The sequence below is a fragment of the Sus scrofa genome, chromosome 6, assembly GCF_054392235.1.
Source record: "Sus scrofa isolate SSC_HxYL_T2T_F1_AM1 chromosome 6, Sscrofa_HxYL_maternal_Yorkshire_Landrace_v2.0, whole genome shotgun sequence".
In the NCBI taxonomy this organism is placed as follows: Eukaryota; Metazoa; Chordata; class Mammalia; order Artiodactyla; family Suidae; genus Sus; species Sus scrofa.
The window spans coordinates 47883985-47902381 of NC_139388.1; the positions used below are offsets into that span (position 1 = coordinate 47883985).

An 18397-nucleotide genomic window follows, 5' to 3' on the forward strand; every position below is an offset into this window, starting at 1 on the left:
GGGTTAAGAATCCAGTGTTGCCATGAGCTGTGGTGTGGTCACAGACGCGGCTTGGATCTGGCTGTTCTATGGCTGTGGTATAGGCTGACAGCTACAGCTCTGATTTGACCGCTAGCCTGGGAACCCCCTTATGCCACGGGTGCGGCCCTAAAAAGACAAAAGACCAAAAAAAAAAAAAAAAAAGCGTTACTAAAGAAGTGTTCTCTTCTGAGGTTTTGTTTGTTTTTTGTCTTTTTAGGGCCACGCCCTCTGCATATAGAAGTTCCCAGGCTAGGGGTTGAATCGGAGCTGCAGCTTCCAGCCTATGTCACAGCCCCAGCAATGCAGGATCTAAACTGCCTCTGTGACATACACCACAGCTCATACCAGTGCCAAATTGCCAGCCCACTGAGTGAGACCAGGAATTGAACCCTCATCCTCATGGATACTAGTCAGATTAGTTTCTGCTCTACCACACGTATTTTTTTGTGTCACTGTTTCAATGAGTTCTTTATTTTAATATAGCAAAGTTGGCTTATAGTGCACTGAATTTTTATCTGTATGGCTTACAGTACACTAATTTTTTTTTTTTTTTATGGACATACAGTGAAACTTTCTGATTAAATTTGTGTCTTCTTGTTAGGAAATTTTCTTATGTTTGTTGTGATAAATATTAATCCTCAGTGGATTTTTTTTTTTTTTTCTGTCTTTTGAGGGCTGCACCTGTGGCCTATGGAGGTTCCTAGGCTAGAGGTCCAATCAGAGCTGTAGTTGCTCGCCTACACCACAGCCACAGCCACGCCATGCCAGATCTGAGCCATGTCTGCAACCTCCACCACAGCTCTCGGCAACACCAAGATCCTTAACCCACTGAGCAAGGCCAGGGATCGAACCCACAACCTCATGGTTCCTAGTCAGATTCCTTTCCTCTGTGCCACGACAGGCATTCCTCTCGGTGGATTTTTAATCTGTCTTTTGAGTACATGGGTGTAGTCTGCATGGTTTTGTTATGCCTTGGAAAGTCTCATGAAGCTTCTCACCCACCCACAGCTTCAGGATGAGATAATCTCTTACTTTGGATGTTTGAGATTTTGTAAAACATTGTATGGTGGTAGTAGTGACGGTGGTAAGGTTAGGAGCGAAACTGATTTATTTGTAATTTTCTTAGTCTAGCTTTTTGTAATTCTTTCTAGCCTTCTTTTTGGTTAAAGGACAAAATGTAGGACCTTGTCACTTTATCACTCATTCCGTGATAAAGTATAGTTTGGCCATCAGAGAAAGAGGAACCTCAGCTAGGGCATTCTACATCTTTTCCTTTATCATGTCTGTGTTCCTGTCCCCATCCACCAAGTTGGAGGGTGCCTGGGAAAATTTCTCAGCATGCTACATATGGATTCTGGAATTGGTCTTCCAGTTTAGACTAACTCATTGAGTATCTGAATGATATTTTTTATTAAAGCTTTATGGTATGGGCTTGAGGCATTTTCCTAGTTTAAGGTTATCTTAACTTTAATCTTCTTTAGTTTTAGGGAGGAATGTTCTGCAAACCTACACCTAGGTCACCATCTTTTCTAAAAGTCTTATAAGCACTGGAAATAATTTTTAGGATTTTTTTAAATTTTTTTTGGTCTTTTTTCTATTTCTTTGGGTCGCTCCCGCGGCATATGGAGGTTCCCAGGCTAGGGGTCGAATCGGAGCTGCAGCCGCCAGCCTCCGCCAGAGCCACAGCAACTTGGGATCCAAGCCGCGTCTGCAACCTACACCGTAGCTCACGGCAACGCCGGATCATTAACCCACCGAGCAAGGGCAGGGACCGAACCCGCAACCTCATGGTTCCTAGTCGGATTCGTTAACCACCACGCCACAACGGGAACTCCAGGTTTTTTTTTTTTAAAGGCATCATTGAAACTGAAATTTGAAACTTTGCACAGTGTTAAGGGGCTTACTTCCTCTAGGATACTCTTTAAATGGATACTATCTGATACTGCAAACTTTCCTATTTGGAGCTTCTGTGGAGATGTTCACATTTTTAGAAGTCTTTTAAGAATTCATAAGATTCTCAGAGTTCCTGTCGTGGCGCAGTGGTTAACAAATCCTACTAGGAACCATAAGGTTGCGAGTTCAATCCCTGGCCTCACTCAGTGGGTTAAGGATCTGGCGTTGCTGTGAGCTGTAGTCTAGGTCACAGATGCAGCTTGGATCCCTTGTTGCTCTGGCTCTGGTGTAGGCTGGCAGCTACAGCTCCACTTGGACCTCTAGCCTAGGAACCTCCATATGCCGCAGGTGCAGCCCTAGAAAAGACAAAAAGACCAAAAAAAAAAAAAAAAAAGAATTCATAAGACTCTCTTGGAGTTCACTGGTGACTCAGTGGGCTAAGGATCTGGTGTCGTTGCTGCTATGGCTCGGGTTCAGTCCTTGGCCCAGAAACTTCTGTATGCTGCAAGCGCAGCCAAAAAAAAAGACTCTCTTAAGGAATTGGTTTAAAATGCAGATATCTGCACCCTTTTCCCAGAAAGTCTGAGTCAGTAGGTTTTTTAAGAGGATCCCAGAAATCTTATTAGCTAGCTCACCCTAATGCAGGTGGTCCACAGTTCAGCTTTGAATACTGCTATCTTTTTTATTTTTTATTATTTTACAGCCACACATGCAGAACATGGAAGTTCCTGGGCCAGAGTGAATCCCAGCCACAGCCGCGAACTAGGTTGCAGCTACAGCAATGCTAGATCCTTTAACCCACTGAGCCAGGCCCGGTATCAAACCCCTGCCTCTGCAGTGACCTGAGCCCTGGCATTTGGATTCTTAACCCACTGCACCACAGTAGGAACTCCTTAAGTAATGCTATCTTAAGTGTTAAAATAATCAGATTTAATATGAGATAGGTATTTTAGTTAACTAGAGCATTTCAGGCTGTCCAATGGGCTGAATAGGTGATAGCTGCTTTCCTTAGCTTCTAGAGGACAAACTCACCAAGAGAGATGTTCTTTCTGTTGTCTCATCTTAAGCTCGAAGTTCAGTTTCTCGAATTTGGCACTTTTTGTAGATTGGAAATCTTCACTCACTCCCTGCCCCCCGCCCCAAAAATATTACACAGGTTGCCGGTTTTTTGTTTTGCCAAATAAGGACATTAAAAATAAATCAACGAATATTTTTAATATTTCCTCTTACCACAACCACCAAAGATTTAAGTAAATAAAAATGTAGGAAGAACACAACCATGTAACATAGATAGTCCTTTTTTACAAAATTTTATGGCCATACCCATGGCATTTGAAAGTTCCCAGGCCAGGGATTGAATCTGAGCCAGGGATTGAATCTGAGCCACAGCTGTGACTTTTTAAAACTATTTAGCTGCAAATTAATAAATATTTTCTCATGGATGACATTTAAGAACTGCTGCTTAATACTTGAAATAGTGCATTTGTAAGAGCACTACCTGAATGCAATGAATAGAAACTACCTCATATCCTCTGTTTTCTCACCAGTTCGGTCCTTTGGTACAGAAGACAGACCAACAGATCGTCCAATACCACCTCGAGATGAAGTCTTTGAATACATTATATTCCGTGGGAGTGATATTAAAGACCTAACTGTTTGTGAGCCACCAAAACCACAATGTTCTTTGCCTCAGGACCCAGCTATCGTTCAGGTAACATAGTAAATCTGTCTTGGAGTATGGGCAAATTTCACGCACATAACTAGCCTTGGATTTTGCCTCTCCTTGTTTTTGTTTTTTGAATTTTCTCAATTGAATACTCATGTAGTTTATTTATCTAGATACCTTAAATAACTGTATAATGTTCTCACCCAGGTTTTTCTCTTTAGAGCGTAAGTTGGAATTAATAAAGAAATGGCCGAGGAGTTAATTTTTATTATATTGTCTATTTCAGCAACAGTTAAGATAGCTAATATGTATTGAGGTCTAACTTTATAAGAGGCACTATTCAAAGCACTGTATATAAGACAGTCCTCCTTAAGTAATAATATACCCTCTGAGCTTTTACTGTAGTTATTCTCATTTTTGCCAGCAAAGAAATTGAGGTAGAGCCATAGTTTGAATAGATCTAAGACGTCTGCTCCAGGATCCATGCCACTATGTTATTCACATGTGGTTCATATTATAAACCAGGGTGGTGGGAGTTCCCATTGTGGCTCAGAGGGTTAGAAACCTGACGCAGTGTCTGTAAGGATGCAGGTTTGGTCCCTGGCCTCACTCAGTGGGTTAAGATGTTGTCCCAAGCCGCGGCAGCTCAGATCCCGTGTTTCTCTGGCTGTGGTGTAGGCTGGCAGCTGCAGCTCTGATTCGACCTCTGGCCCCGGAACTTATATATGCTATAGGTGCGGCCCTAAAAAAATGGCATATGTATACACATACATACATATGTACATATGCACACTTTATCTTGCATATATGTGCATTACTTCCAGCTATTAAAGTACTCGTCTAAAAAATATTAAGTGGTACATAAAATTAAAATGAGAAAAAGAGAAAGTGCCTTTTAACACTTAATTTATTATTTTTTTTCTTAATATAAGATAAGCCTTTTAAATAAGAAATGGTAATTTGGTTCTTAGAACATGAACTGAAAAAATTCTTCACTCATTTATTCCCACCCACCCACCCTTTTTAAATCCTTCCCTTTTAACATCTTTTGAGGAATTCGTCTGAAAGAATCCTGAGGAAATGTGAACTTCTTAAATGGAGGGAGAAGAGATACATTCTCTTAGAGATAGCTGCCTATACCAAAGAGTGATGTTATCTGACTCATATATCTTTTGATAACTCTCCAGGGAAAAGTTAAATAGTCAGTTTTATGGAATGAGAAAAATCAAGAGAGCAAAATTATGTTAAAAATTTCTTCCAGAGTTCCCATCGTGGTGCAGTGGAAACGAATCTGACTAGGAACCATGAGGATGCGTGTTCAATCCCTGGCCTTGCTCAGTGGATTAAGGATCTGGCATTGCCGTGAGCTGTGGTTTAGGTCGCAGATGTAGCTCGAATCTGGCTTTGCTGTGGCTGTGGTGTAGGCTGGCAGCTGCAGCTCTGATTGGACCCCTAGCCTGGGAACCTCCATATGCCTTGGGTGCAGCCCTAAAAAGCAAAAAAAAAACCTCCATAAATTTTGACTTCCGTTTTTTGTTTTTGTTTTTTTTATAAACACACCCGAGGCATATGGAAGTTCCTGAGCCAGGTATCAAATCTGAGCTGCAGCTTCAGCATTGCTGGATCCTTAACTACTGCACCTGGCTGGGGATGGAACCTGCGCCATAACGGAGATAACACTGGATCCTTAACCCAGTGCTCCACAGCAGGAACTTCTGACTTCGGATTTTTCAGTTCATTCATTCAGTATTGAATTGAGTACCTGCCATGTGCCTTACACTAGCAGCAAACGTGCAGACAAGGTCGTTCCATCAGAGAATGTATGTTTTGGTGGCTGTTAGTACATTTCATATTTATTAAATGTTTATGTTAAGATAAATTAATGTATAAAGTGTACCTATATACATACTAGATTTTTTTTTTTTTTTGGCCACACCTGCAGCATGTGGAAATTTCTAGGCCAGGGATTGAACCTGCACCACAACCGTGACCCAAGCCACTGCAATAACAACACCAGATCTACTGTGCCACAGAGAACTAGAATATATTTTAGGTTTAGTACATTAAGCCTTTTATAAAGTGTTCTTTAACGTAATAATAACTGTATTTATGTAAGTGGTAAGCGGTTTTATATAGGATGGTTTGTGCATCTCTTTTCTATAAATTTGGTAGTATACCCCAAGTAATTGAAAACAAGAGTAAAATCAAAAGTTAAGATGTCAGTTTTATATCAGTGCCAGACTGAAACTTAGTTCTATAACCAGATTGAACTTTTCTCATATTTTTTCTTTAAACATAATGACTATTTACTCAGGTAAAACTTTTTTTTGGTTCTTTGCTAAATTAGCTATAAAACTGATCTCAAAGGGGGAGTTCATTGTAGAAAAAATATTTATAAATTTATTAATTAAGTATAATTAACACATATATACAAATTTAAAAATCAGCTATTTTAAAATTAAATGCATGTTGCAAGTTGTTATAATGGCTTTTTTTCCTAGTAGTTGTAATTTAATGGTTTTCTTTAAAATGTAAATATACAAATTTATTTTCGATATGTACATATTGTTTAGAGCCTGGAAAATTAACCTATGATCTTTTCTTCAGTCTTCACTAGGCTCATCTACTTCTTCATTCCAGTCAGTGGGCTCCTATGGACCTTTTGGCAGGATGCCGACATACAGTCAATTCAGTCCAAGTTCATTAGTCGGGCAGCAGTTTGGGGCTGTTGGTGTTGGTATGTTGTGCCTTTTTTTTTTCTTTTTTTTTTTTTTGGTAATTTCTCTGTCTTTACCACAAAGATTATGAAATTTAACCACAAATTTTCAGATATATTGTTTGGTATTTCTTTTGTACATTAAAGACTTTAATGTCCTTAGTGATTAATGGTTCCATAAATGCCATTTCTTAGAACAGTAACATTTTTTTTTATTACTTAAATGAATTTATCACATCTGTAGTTGTATAATGATCATAACAATCCAATTTCACAGGATTTCCATCCCACAGCCCAAGCACATCCCCCCACCCCCCAAACTGTCTCCTCTGAAGACCATAAGTTTTTTAATGTCTGTGAGTCAGCATCTGTTCTGCAAAGAAAGTTGTCTGTCCTTTTTTCAGATTCCACATGTCAGTGAAAGCATTTGATGTTGGTGTCTCATTGTATGGCTGACTTCACTTAGCATGATCATTTCTAGGTCCATCCACATTGCTAAAAATGCCGGTATTTCGTTCCTTTTAATGGCTGAGTAATATTCCATTGTGTATATGTACCACATCTTCTTGATCCACTCCTCTGTCGATGGACATTTAGGTTGTTTCCATGTCTTGGCTATTGTAAATAGTGCTGCAATGAATATCGGAGTACATGTGTCTTTTCGCATTGTGGTTTTCTCTGAATAGATGCCCAGGAGTGGGATTGCTGGATCAAATATAGTTCTATGTTTAGTTTTCTGAGGAATCTCCATACTGCTTTCCACAGTGGTTGCACCAATTTACAATCCCACTAACAGTGTAATCGGGTTCCTTTTTCTCCACACCCTCTCCAGCATTTATTATTTGTAGACTTTTTGATGATGGCCATTCTGGCTGGCGTAAGGTGGTACCTCACAGTGGTTTTGATTTGCATTTCTCTAATAATGAGTGATGTTGAACATCTTTTCATGTGTTTTTTAGCCATCTGTATGTCTTCTTTGGAGAACTGTCTGTTTAGATCTTCTGCCCATTTTTTGATGGGGTTGTTTGTTTTTTTGGTATGGAGCTGCAGAAAGTGTTTATAAATTTTGGAGATGAATCCCTTGTCAGTTGATTCACTTGCAAAGATTTTCTCCCATCCTGTGGGTTGTCGTTTCATTTTGTTTAGGGTTTCCTTTGCTGTGCAGAAACTTTGAAGTTTGATTAGGTCCCGTATGTTTATTTTTGTTTTTATTGTCAATACTCTCAGAGGTGGATCTGAGAAGATGTTGCTGTGGTTTATATCAGAGAGTATTTGGCCTATGTTTTCCTCTAAGAATTGTATAGTGTCTGGTCTTATATCTAGGTCTTTAATCCATTTGGAGTTTCTTTTTGTGTATGGTGTTAGCAGAATGTTCTAATTTCATTCTTTTCCATGTGGCTGTCCAGTTTTCCCAGCACCACTTATTGAACAAGCTGTCCTTTCTCCATTGTATATTCTTGCCTCCTTTGTCATAGATGAGTTGGCTGTAGGTGCATGGGTTTAATTCTGGGCTTTCTATCCTAGAACAGTAACATTTTTTAAAAGTCTAGATATATCCAGTTACCAAATTTCATTGAATATTATTTTAAATCTACATAAGATATATCCATTTAAAATAAGCATTTTCTGGAGTTCCCTTTGTGGCTTAGTGAGTTATGAACCCAACTAGTATATCCATGAGGATTCGGTTTTGATCCTGGCCTCACTCAGTGGGTTAAGGATCCACCATGCTGTGAACTGTGGTATAGGCTGGCAACTGCAGCTCTGATTTGACCCCTAGCCTGGAAACTTCCATATGCCACAGGTGCAGCCCTAAAAAGACCAAAAAAAAAAAATTAAAAATAAGCATTTTTTTCCACATGGTGGATTTTCAAAAATGGAATGGAGATAATGCCATTATTAGGGAATAGTAAAACTATTAAGGAGTATTAAGTGGAATGTGGGTGATTATCCCATTTAACATCACCTATGAGAGATATTCACATATAGCATGTTTGAGAGCATTCTTTGTTTATAGTAACAAAGTTTGAGAAAAATATAATACTGTAGGGAGAAAGTATCCTAGGGCTGGCTAATAACAGTCCTACTTATGATTGGAGGTTGTCATGTGCAAAAGCTAGGTATAATCTGATCAGATTTTGTTTGTTTTTATAGCTGTTACATAAATAGAGGTCACTTAAGTACACCTTTATTGAAATTCCCAAAGTAAAGAATGGGGGTTTTTTGGGGTTTTTTTGTTGTTGTTGTTGTTGTTGTTGTTTTTTTTTTTTTTGCTTTTTAGGGCCACACCCGAGGCATATGAAGATTCCCAGGCTAGGAGTCAAATCAGAGCTACAGCTGCCAGCCACAGCCACAGCCACAGCAACGCAGGATCTGAGCTGCATCTGCAACCCACACCATAGCTCACGGCAACGCCAGATCCTTAACCCGCTTAGCGAGGCCAGGGATCAAATCTGCAACCTCATGGTTCTTAGATTCTTTTCTGCTGCTCCACAGCGGGAACTCCAAGAATATGTTTTTAAATCTCAAATTACAGCCCATTCTTTTTTAATTCCACTGAAATAATCACTGTCAGTTTATTTCACTGAATTACAAATCCAGTTTCAAGTGTATCTTGAAACTCATTGGTATGTTAACAGGTTTTATTAAAATTAACTCTTTTCTGTGAATATTTTTATATAGTTATGACTTTAAGTATGTAAACATTGGAGTTCCCGTTGTGGCGCAGTGGTTAACGAATCTGACTAGGAATCATGAGGTTGCGGGTTTGGTCCCTGCCCTTGCTCAGTGGGTTAACAATCCAGCGTTGCCGTGAGCTGTCGTGTAGGTTGCAGACACGGCTTGGATCCCGAGTTGCTGTGGCTCTGGCGTAGGCTAGTGGCTACAGCTCTAATTCGACCCCTAGCCTGGGAACATCCATACGTCGCGGGGAGCGGCCCAAAGAAATAGCAAAAAGACAGAAAAAAAAAAAAAACAGGGGAAAGTTCCCTAGTGGTACAGTAGGTTAAGGATCTGGTGTTGTCATTGCTATGGCTCGGGTCACTGCTGTGGTGTGGGTTCAGTCCCTGGTCTGGGAACTTGCATGCTGTAGGCCCAATCCAAAGAGCCGCTAGCTTGTTAAGAAGCTTAAAAAAAAAAAAAAACAGAAAGAAAGTATAGTAGCCCAAAAGCACTAAAAGGAAGAAAAATTTTAAAGCAGAGATCAATGGAATAGAAACAAGCCGAAACATGTATGTTACTATCCATCGAAAAAGCCGTGAGTTGATTCTTTGAAAAGTTTTATAAAATAAGCCTCTAGCAAGACTGAGCAAGGGGAAAAAAAGACTTCAGTCACCAATATCAAGAAGAAAAGAGTAGACATCACTATAGATTCTAAAAGGGTAATATGAAGATATTGTGAACAACTTTATGTTAACAAATTTGGCATCTTAGATGAAATAGATAAATTCCTTGAAAATACACCTTTCCAGAGTTCTCATCGTGGCTCAGTGGTTAACGAATCTGACTAGGAACCATGAGGTTGTGGGTTCGATCCCTGGCCTTGCTCAGTGGGTTAAGGATCCGGCGTTGCCGTGAGCTGTGATGTAGGTTGCAGGTGCAGTTTGGATCCCATGTTTCTGTGGCTCTGGTGTAGGCCAGCGGCTACAGCTCTGATTCAACCCCTAACCTGGGAACCTCCATGTGCCGCGGGAGTGGCCCAAGAAATGGCAAAAAGACAAAAAAAAAAAAAATACACCTTTCCTAAACCAACACAAGTGGAAATAGACTCTCAGTATCTCTCTTATCTTTTAAAGAGCTTGAAACTGTAATTTAAAATCATCCATAAAGGAGTTCCCGAGAGGGGGTTACAAACCCGACTAGTATCCATGAGGATGCAGGTTCCATCCACGACCTCGATTAGTGGGTTAAAGGAACCAGCATTGCTGTGAGCTGTGGTGTAGGTCACAGATGTGACTTGGATCTGGCATTTGTTGCTGTGTCTGTGGCATAGGCCAGCAGTTGCAGCTCCAATTCAACCCCTAGCCTGGGAACTTCCATATGGCACTGGTGGAGCCCAAAAAAGCAAATAAATAAATAAAATCGTCCATAAAGAAAATTCTAGAATATTTGCTTTACTGATAAAGTCTACCATTTAGGAAAGAAATAATTTTACCAATCTTACACAGATTCTTTGAGAGAGAATAAAGAAGAACACTTCCCAACCAGATAACCAAGGCAAGCAAATTGAAATACCAAAATCTAAATAAAATCATTACAGAAAATTAAATTATAGCTATTTCCATATACATATATTAATAAATCCTTAACACAGTATTAGCAGTGGAAGCCAGCAGTTCCTAAAAAAGGTAGTAGTACATAAGACAAAGTGAAGTTTATTTCAGGAATGCAAAGATGTTTTAACATTTGAAAATCATTAGTAATTTACCACATTAACAGAATAAAGGAGAAAAACCGCAAGCCTGCGAGATTCAGAACAGGCATTTGATGTCCATCAACAGATGAATGGATGAAAATGTGGTGTGTAATATATACAATGGAATATTACTCAGCCATAAAAAAGAATTAAATAATGCCATTTGCAACAACATGGATGGACCTAGAGGTTATCATACTGAGAGAAGCAGAAAGAGACAAATGCCATGTGATACCATGTATGTGGAATCTAAAATATGACACAGCAGTTCTCATCATGGCTCAGCAGAAATAAATCTGACTAGCATTGATGAGGACACAGGTTCGATCCCTGGCCTCACTCAGTGGGTTAAGGATCCAACTAAGCTGTGGTATATGTTGCAGACATGGCTTGGATCTGGCATTGCTGTGGCTGTGGCCAGCAGCTACAGCTCTGCTTTGGACCCCAAGCCTGGGAACGTCCATATGCTTGTGGGTGTGGCCCTTAAAAATATAATAATAATAAAATAGAACACAAACAAACATATCTATGAAACAGACACACAGACATACAAAACAGACTTGTGGTTTATGAGGGGTTGGGAGGGAGAAGGATTAGGAGTTTGGGATTAGCAAATGCAAACTATATAGGATGGATCAATGACATTGTCCTGCAGTATAGCTCAGGGAAGTATGTTCATTATCTTGTGATAAAGCATAATGGAAATATATATATGCAGGAATTAACAACATTATAAATCAACTCTACTTAAGTAAAAATTTTAAAAAAGAATAAGCATTTGATATAATTCAGTACCCATTTATCAACAACTAAGGATTTACAAAAAAAAGCTAAGGAATAGAAGGGAATTTTCTCATTTGATCAGTGAAATGAGAAGCTTACACACGTAATAGTGGGATAATGAATGCTTTTCCCTTGAGGTAAAGAATAAACCAAATGCAAAATTTCATGTAGTGTTGTCCTAGAAGTCCTAGTTAATTCAGTAAGGCAAGAAAAAAAAAAGTAAAATCTTTAAAGATTGGAAAGGCAGAGCTAAAAATGTCATTATTTGAAAGTAACATGATTCTGTATGTAGAAAATGCGTATTTTTTGAATATTCAAACCACTAGAATGAATGAGTAAATTTAGCATGGTAAGGGAATGCATTGTAAGTATATAAAAATCAACTGTATTTTTGTATTCTAGAACAGACAGTTTGGCAAACTATGGCCTGCAGACTAAATCCTACCAGCCTTCTTTTTTTGTAAATAAAATTTTATTGGAATGCAGCCATACCCATATATTTACGTGTTGTCTGTGGCTACTTTTTCACTATAAGGGTAGAGTTATAACAGAGATTTGGCCTGAAATGTCTAAAATATTTTATTTACCATCTGGCTACGTATATATAAAGTTTGCTGATCTAGGATAGACTATTGGTAAATGAAACATAAAATGCAACATAGCTTAAATAGCATCAGTAACATCATATACCCAGAAATGAATATAATAAAAGATATCTTAAAACCTTTGTAACAGTGGTTCTCAGTAGAGGGGAGTTCATCCTATACCTCTCCCTCAGGGAACATTTGGTAATGCTGGAGACATTTTTTTTTTTTTTTTGTCTTTTTGCCATTTCTTGGGCTGCTCCCTCGGTATATGGAGGTTCCCAGGCTAGGGGTCTAATCAGAGCTGTAGCAGCCGGCCTACTCCAGAGCCACAGCAACTTGGGATCTGAGCCACGTCTGCAACCTACACCACAGCTCACGGCAATGCCAGATCCTTAACCCACTGAGCAAGGGCAGGAATCGAACCTGCAATCTCATGGTTCTTAGTCGGATTTGTTAACCACTGTGCCAAGACGGGAACTCCTAGACATTTTTGATTATTGCAGCTGGAGTATACTTCCAGTATCTAGTAGGTAGAGGCCAGGGGTGCTACTTAAAATCCTACAATACATAGGACAGCCTCTCCCAACAAGAAAGAATTATCTGGCCCAACATATTAGTAGTACTAAAGGTGGGAAAACTCTACTATAAAAGCTGCCAAACATTGCTGAGAGAAATTAAAGATCTAAATAAGTGGAGAGTTAATATATGCTTATGGTTTGGAATATTGAATATTATTTTTACAATGATACTTTCCCCAAAATCAAAATTGGTTTATAGATTGAACATAACCCTGATCAAAATCCCATCAGACACTTTAAAAATGGAAATTGACATGCCAGTTCTAATATTTGTGTGGAAATACAAAACCTATAGTAGCCAAAACAATCTTAAAGAATGAGGAAGTTTACTCCCAGTTTCAAGATTCAGAAAAGGAAATTTTTTTATAAACATATTTGATTAATGTTCATTTTAGTTTTTCATGGAAGTGTGCTTTTCTCTCTCTCTCTCTTAAATCTTTATAGCCTTTCCTGTGGCAGGAGGAAGTTCCTGGAACAGAGGTTGAATCAGAGCTGCACCTAGGGCCTGTGGCAATGCCAGATCCTTAGCCCACTGAGCAAGGCCAGGGATTAAACCTACATCCTCACAGAGATAGCATTGGGTCCTTAACCCAGTGAGCCACAATGGGAACCTCTTTTCTCTTTTTATTTATTTGTTTCATTTTTTTGCTTTTTAGGGCTGTACCTGAAGCATATTGGCAGTTCCCAGGCTAGGGGTCAAATCGGAGCTACAGCTGCCGGCCTACACCACAGTTACAGCAACGCGGGATTCAAGCCATGTCTGTGACCTACACCACACTTCACGGCAACGTCAGATCTTTAACCACTGAGCAAGGCCAGGGATCAAACCCACATCCTTATGGATACTAGTCAGATTTGTTTCTGCTGCACCACAATGGGAACTCCCTATTTATTTAACTTTTGATTGAAGTATAGTTGACTTACAATATTGTATTAATTTCTGCTGTATAGCAAAGTGATTCAGTTGTACATAAATATATATACTTTCTTTTTTAAATATTTCCATTATGGTCTATCATGGGAAATTGAATATAGTTCCCTGTGCCATACAGTAGGACCTTGTTGTTTATACCTTTTTTTCTTTTCAAGTTTGTTTTTGGCCACATCTGTAGCATGCGGAAGTTCCTGGGCTAGGAATTGAACCCGAGCCATGGTAGTGACAACTGGATCCTTAACCCACTGTGCCACAACAGAACTCTTGTCTTAGGCTCCGATGCCCCATTTTAAGAGAGATATAAACAACAGCAATTCATTAAATTAATAGAAATCACAAGGGGCAAGGCTTATAGACCATGTAAAGGTGAGTGATGATTGAAAGAACTGGAGTTGCTCATCTTGGAAATGAGAAGATCTCAGGGGGTTGGGTGTGAGAGGGGGGCTACCGCATGATCATAATCTTTAAATAATTCTAAAGCAGGTGGATAAACTTTAGTGGAGTAGACATGAAAATACGGAAAGTAATAAGGGAGGCAGATGAGGGGGAAGTCCTTATAAATGAAGGTAAATAGTTTGAATGTTTTTTCTTGAGGGCAGTGGAAAGCTGTCAGAGGATCTTAAGCACTATAGTATTATTTTTAGGTTGGATTTAAAGGTGAGAGAAGAAAGGCTATGTTGAAACATTTCCTGCTAGAGAAAACCTACATAGATTAAACATTAGGAAGAGAGCACAGGAGTTCCCGTTGCGGCGTGGTGGTTAACGAATCCAACTAGAACCATGAGGTTGCAGGTTCGATCCCTGGCCTTGCTCAGTGGGTTAAGGATCCAGCATTGCCGTGAGCTGTGGTGTAGGTTGCAGACACGGCTCGGATCCCCGAGTTGTTGTGGCTGTGGTGTAGGCCGGATGCCACAGCTCCGATTAGACCCCTAGGTTGGGAACCTCCATATGCCTCAGGAGTGGCCCTAGAAATGGCAAAAAGACAAAAAAAAAAAAAAAAGAGCACAGTACATGGAAGGTGAATGATTGGTAAAGTCTGAAGAAGTGTAAGGATGATTGACATAACCTAGTATAGCAAAGAATGGGGTCCTCCTAAGGGATTTTGTTACTCATAATTACCAGAACTTTCTGTGGTTACTTTAGGCAGAATGCAGCCCCACAATACTGTCCTGAGGGGAAGCATTAAAATGGACTGGAGTTCATTATCCATTGTCTTGGAAATGCTGGAAAAGCTCTTTGTAGACCTGTCTGCTGATTTGGCTATTTGTGCAAATGCTTGGTATTAAAAGAGTTGAACCTTAATGTTGGTGTTGAATGTACCATTTCTGTTACTTTTCTATCTGATATACATTTTTGTTGTTCCATCTGCATAACTATGCAGGGCAGTATTGCATGTTACAAAACTTGTTTGCATCCAAGAATGCTGGGATGCTGGATTGTATATTGGCTTGCTTTTTTTCCTATATTGTCAGAGATTTCAAATTATTTTTTGATTCAGTTTCATTCATTTTCATTATTATTAATTTACACAAGTGTTACAGGGCAGGGGACAATTATCATTCAAGTGGTATGTTACCTTAAATAATTGAAAAGCTTAAAATTAAAAAAAAATTTTTTTTGTCATTTAAAAAAAATCTTAAAGCTGGAGGCTCCTTGACATCCTTTGGAACAGAAGCATCAAACAGCGGTACCCTCTCCCAAAGTAGTGCAGTTGGTTCTGCCTTTACACAGGATACAAGATCTCTAAAAACACAATTATCTCAAGGTAAGCTCTTTTTTCATTCAGCTATTTCCATTCTAAACTTCTATAGTGGTTTTTTCTTTTCTTTTTTTCATACAGCCATACCTGTAGCATATGGAAGTTCCTAGGCTAGGGTCAAATTGGAGCTACAGCTGCCAGTCTACACCACAGCCACAGCAATACGGGATCCAAGCCTTGTGTGACCTACACCACAGCTCACAGCAACAGCAGATCCTTAACCCACTGAGCAAGGCGAGGGATCAAACCTGCATCCTTATGGCTACTAGTCAGGTCGTAACCTGATGAGCCACAACAGGAATTCCTATTTAGTTCTTTTTAAATTTTTCTAATTGCTGCTGAAATAAGTATATTATTGAATAACTTTTCACTATTTATTATAATTGTGTGACTTGCCATTTTTTATAATTGATTGACTTCCACTTTTTATAGTTCTTAGATCATAAAACTGAAATGGTGAACATTGTCTAAGTTTGACCATTTTTTTTTACAAGGCAATTCTATTATTTGTATATAGTACTTAAATATTACAGATCAGTCTCAAACTCACCACTGAGGATAAACCATCTTCGATGAACTTGAAATAGCAGCTAAAGAAACAAACTATTCATTATGCTGTTGGATCTTTCCTGTCATCCTTATAGAATCTAGAGCAATGGTGCTCAGTATGGACCACTCACAACCAAATTATTTGATTTGGAATGCTTCTTAAAAATGTAGATCCTGGAGTTCCCCTGGTGGCATAGCAGTAACAAACCTGGCTGGTATCGATGAGGATGCAGGTTCAGTCTCTGGCCTTGCTCAGTGGGGTGAGGATCCAGAACATGTGGGCTATGGTATAGGTCACAGTTGTGACTTGAAACTGGTGTTGCTATGGCTGTGGTGTAGGCTGGCAGCTATACCTCTGATTCAACCCCTAGCCTGGGAACTTCCACACGCCTTGGGTGCGGCCCTAAAAATACAAAACAAACAAACAAAAAAACATAGATCCTGAGAACTGCTACATCAGAATCCCTGGAGCTTGAGGATCTACATTTTAAATAGGGGTTCCCTGCTGGCTCAGCAGGTTAAGGATCTGGCATAGTCACTGCTATTGCTCTGGTTACTGCTGTGGAATGGGTTTGATCCCTGGCCCAGGGACTTCTGCATGCCACAGGTGCAGGGGAAAAAAAGAGAAAGCTTAAAGGATCCTATCTCATTTCTTTTTAATTCTGTTTTTTCACCAACCAAACTCGTAATGTACAGTGGTCCTAAGATTCCTTATCTACTGCTAGAGTGGATGTTATTGGCCCATTGCTTCATATGGATGTTTATTGTTAAATCAAATAATGTAAAGTCATTTCAGAAAAATGCTGTAATCATAGGAGAATTTTTTTTTTTTTTTTTTGTCTTTTTGCCATTTCTTGGGCCACTCCCGCGGCATATGGAGGTTCCCAGGCTAGGGGTCTAATCGGAGCTGTAGCTGCCAGCCTACGCCAGAGCTATAGCAACTCGGGATCCAAGCTGCGTCTGCGGCCTACACCACAGCTCACGGCAACACCAGATCGTTCACCCACTGAGCAAGGGCAGGGATCGAACCCGAAAGCTTATATGGTTCCTAGTCGGATTCGTTAACCACTGCGCCACGACGGGAACTCCAGGAAAATATTTTTTTAAGCTCTTGAGGGTAAAATCAATCCAAAGCTAAACAGTCCAATGTATCTTACTTTAGATATTTTGAAATAGTTGTAGTTACTTTTATTCGTATTGATTTAAAATAACTTAATTTTTTTCATTGTTTAAATTCTAAAGATTTGTTGTAGGTAAATTAGAAATACACTCAGCATAGGAAAAAAAAAAAAAATACCCATAATCTTACTACCCAAAAATCACATATATATACATCCATACTTTTTTCTAGGTTCACATAAGTGTATGAGTGCTAGTTTGTTATTTTATTTTTTTAAGAATTCTGCATTGGAGAAAATACTTAATCTTTTTAAGCATTAGTTTTCTATACCATAGAACGAGCTTTGGAGTTCTCGTCATGGCTCAGTGGTAACTGACCCGACTAGTATCCATGAGGACGCAGGTTCAATCCCTGGCCTTGCTCAGTGGGTTAGGATCTGGCATTTCCGTGAGCTGTGAGGTGGGTTACTGATGTGGCTTGGATCCAAAAAAGACAAAATAAAATGAGCCTTTACTGATAAACCAACAGACTTATTATAAGGGTTACTTTTTTTTTTGGCTTTTTAGGTCCACACCTGTGGTATATGAAAGTTCCCAGGCTAGGGGTCTAATCAGACCTGTAGCCCCCGGCCTACACCACAGCCACAGCAACGCAGAATCTGAGCCGTATTTGCAACCTACACCTCAGCTCACAGCAGCGCCAGATCCTTAACCCACTGAGCGAGGCCAGGGATTGAACCCGAAACCTTATTGATATTAGTTGGGTTTGTTACCACTGAGCCACAATGGGAACCCTCTTTAAGTATTAAATTTATAAATGCATGTTTGCCATTAGCATAGTGCCTGACATGTATAGAACATGCTCAGTAGATGTTAGCTATCTTAATTAGTAGCCAGTATTTATCTTAATATTGAAGCACCAGAAAAGTTCTTATTAAAATCATAAATAAGGATGCTGATTATCATTGCTACTCAGCATTGTCCTGGAATTTTTAGCTATGTCAGGAATACATAGAAAAAAAAGAAATATGAATGTTAGAATTAGCATTTTTTGCCAGTGCTGACTTTCTACTTAGAACTGAGAATTCACTGAAGAAGCCAGAACCAAAAAGGGACTTAAATTAGATAAAGGTAAAATGTAAAGAATATGTACAAAAATTAATAGTTATGCTAAAACCTAACCCACTGACTGTTTATGGAGATAAAAGATGTTCACAATGATGAGAAATAGAAATATTGCCAACTTCTGTGATGAAGGACACAAAATATAATAGAAGGACATAAAAGAAGTTGCATATAATCAGAGATGTGTATCGTATTCCTAAATACAAAGATTGATTATTGGGAAGACTTTACTTCTCAATAAATCTAGATGGAA

General features: G+C 39.2%; 1 protein-coding gene across 10 annotated transcripts in view; it reads left to right on the forward strand.

Moving 5' to 3' along the window:
- Positions 1–18397, forward strand: part of LSM14A (LSM14A mRNA processing body assembly factor) — a 55082-nt gene that overhangs the window by 16508 nt on the left and 20177 nt on the right. For all 10 annotated transcript variants that reach the window (XR_014804835.1, XR_014804836.1, XR_014804838.1 and 7 more), the window contains 3 exon segments: positions 3462–3625; positions 6188–6317; positions 15235–15357. Coding sequence is in view for 2 of the 10 variants with exons in the window: in XM_084958195.1 (XP_084814321.1) it covers positions 3462–3625; positions 6188–6317; positions 15235–15357 (417 nt within the window). In the remaining 8 variants the exon portion in view is untranslated.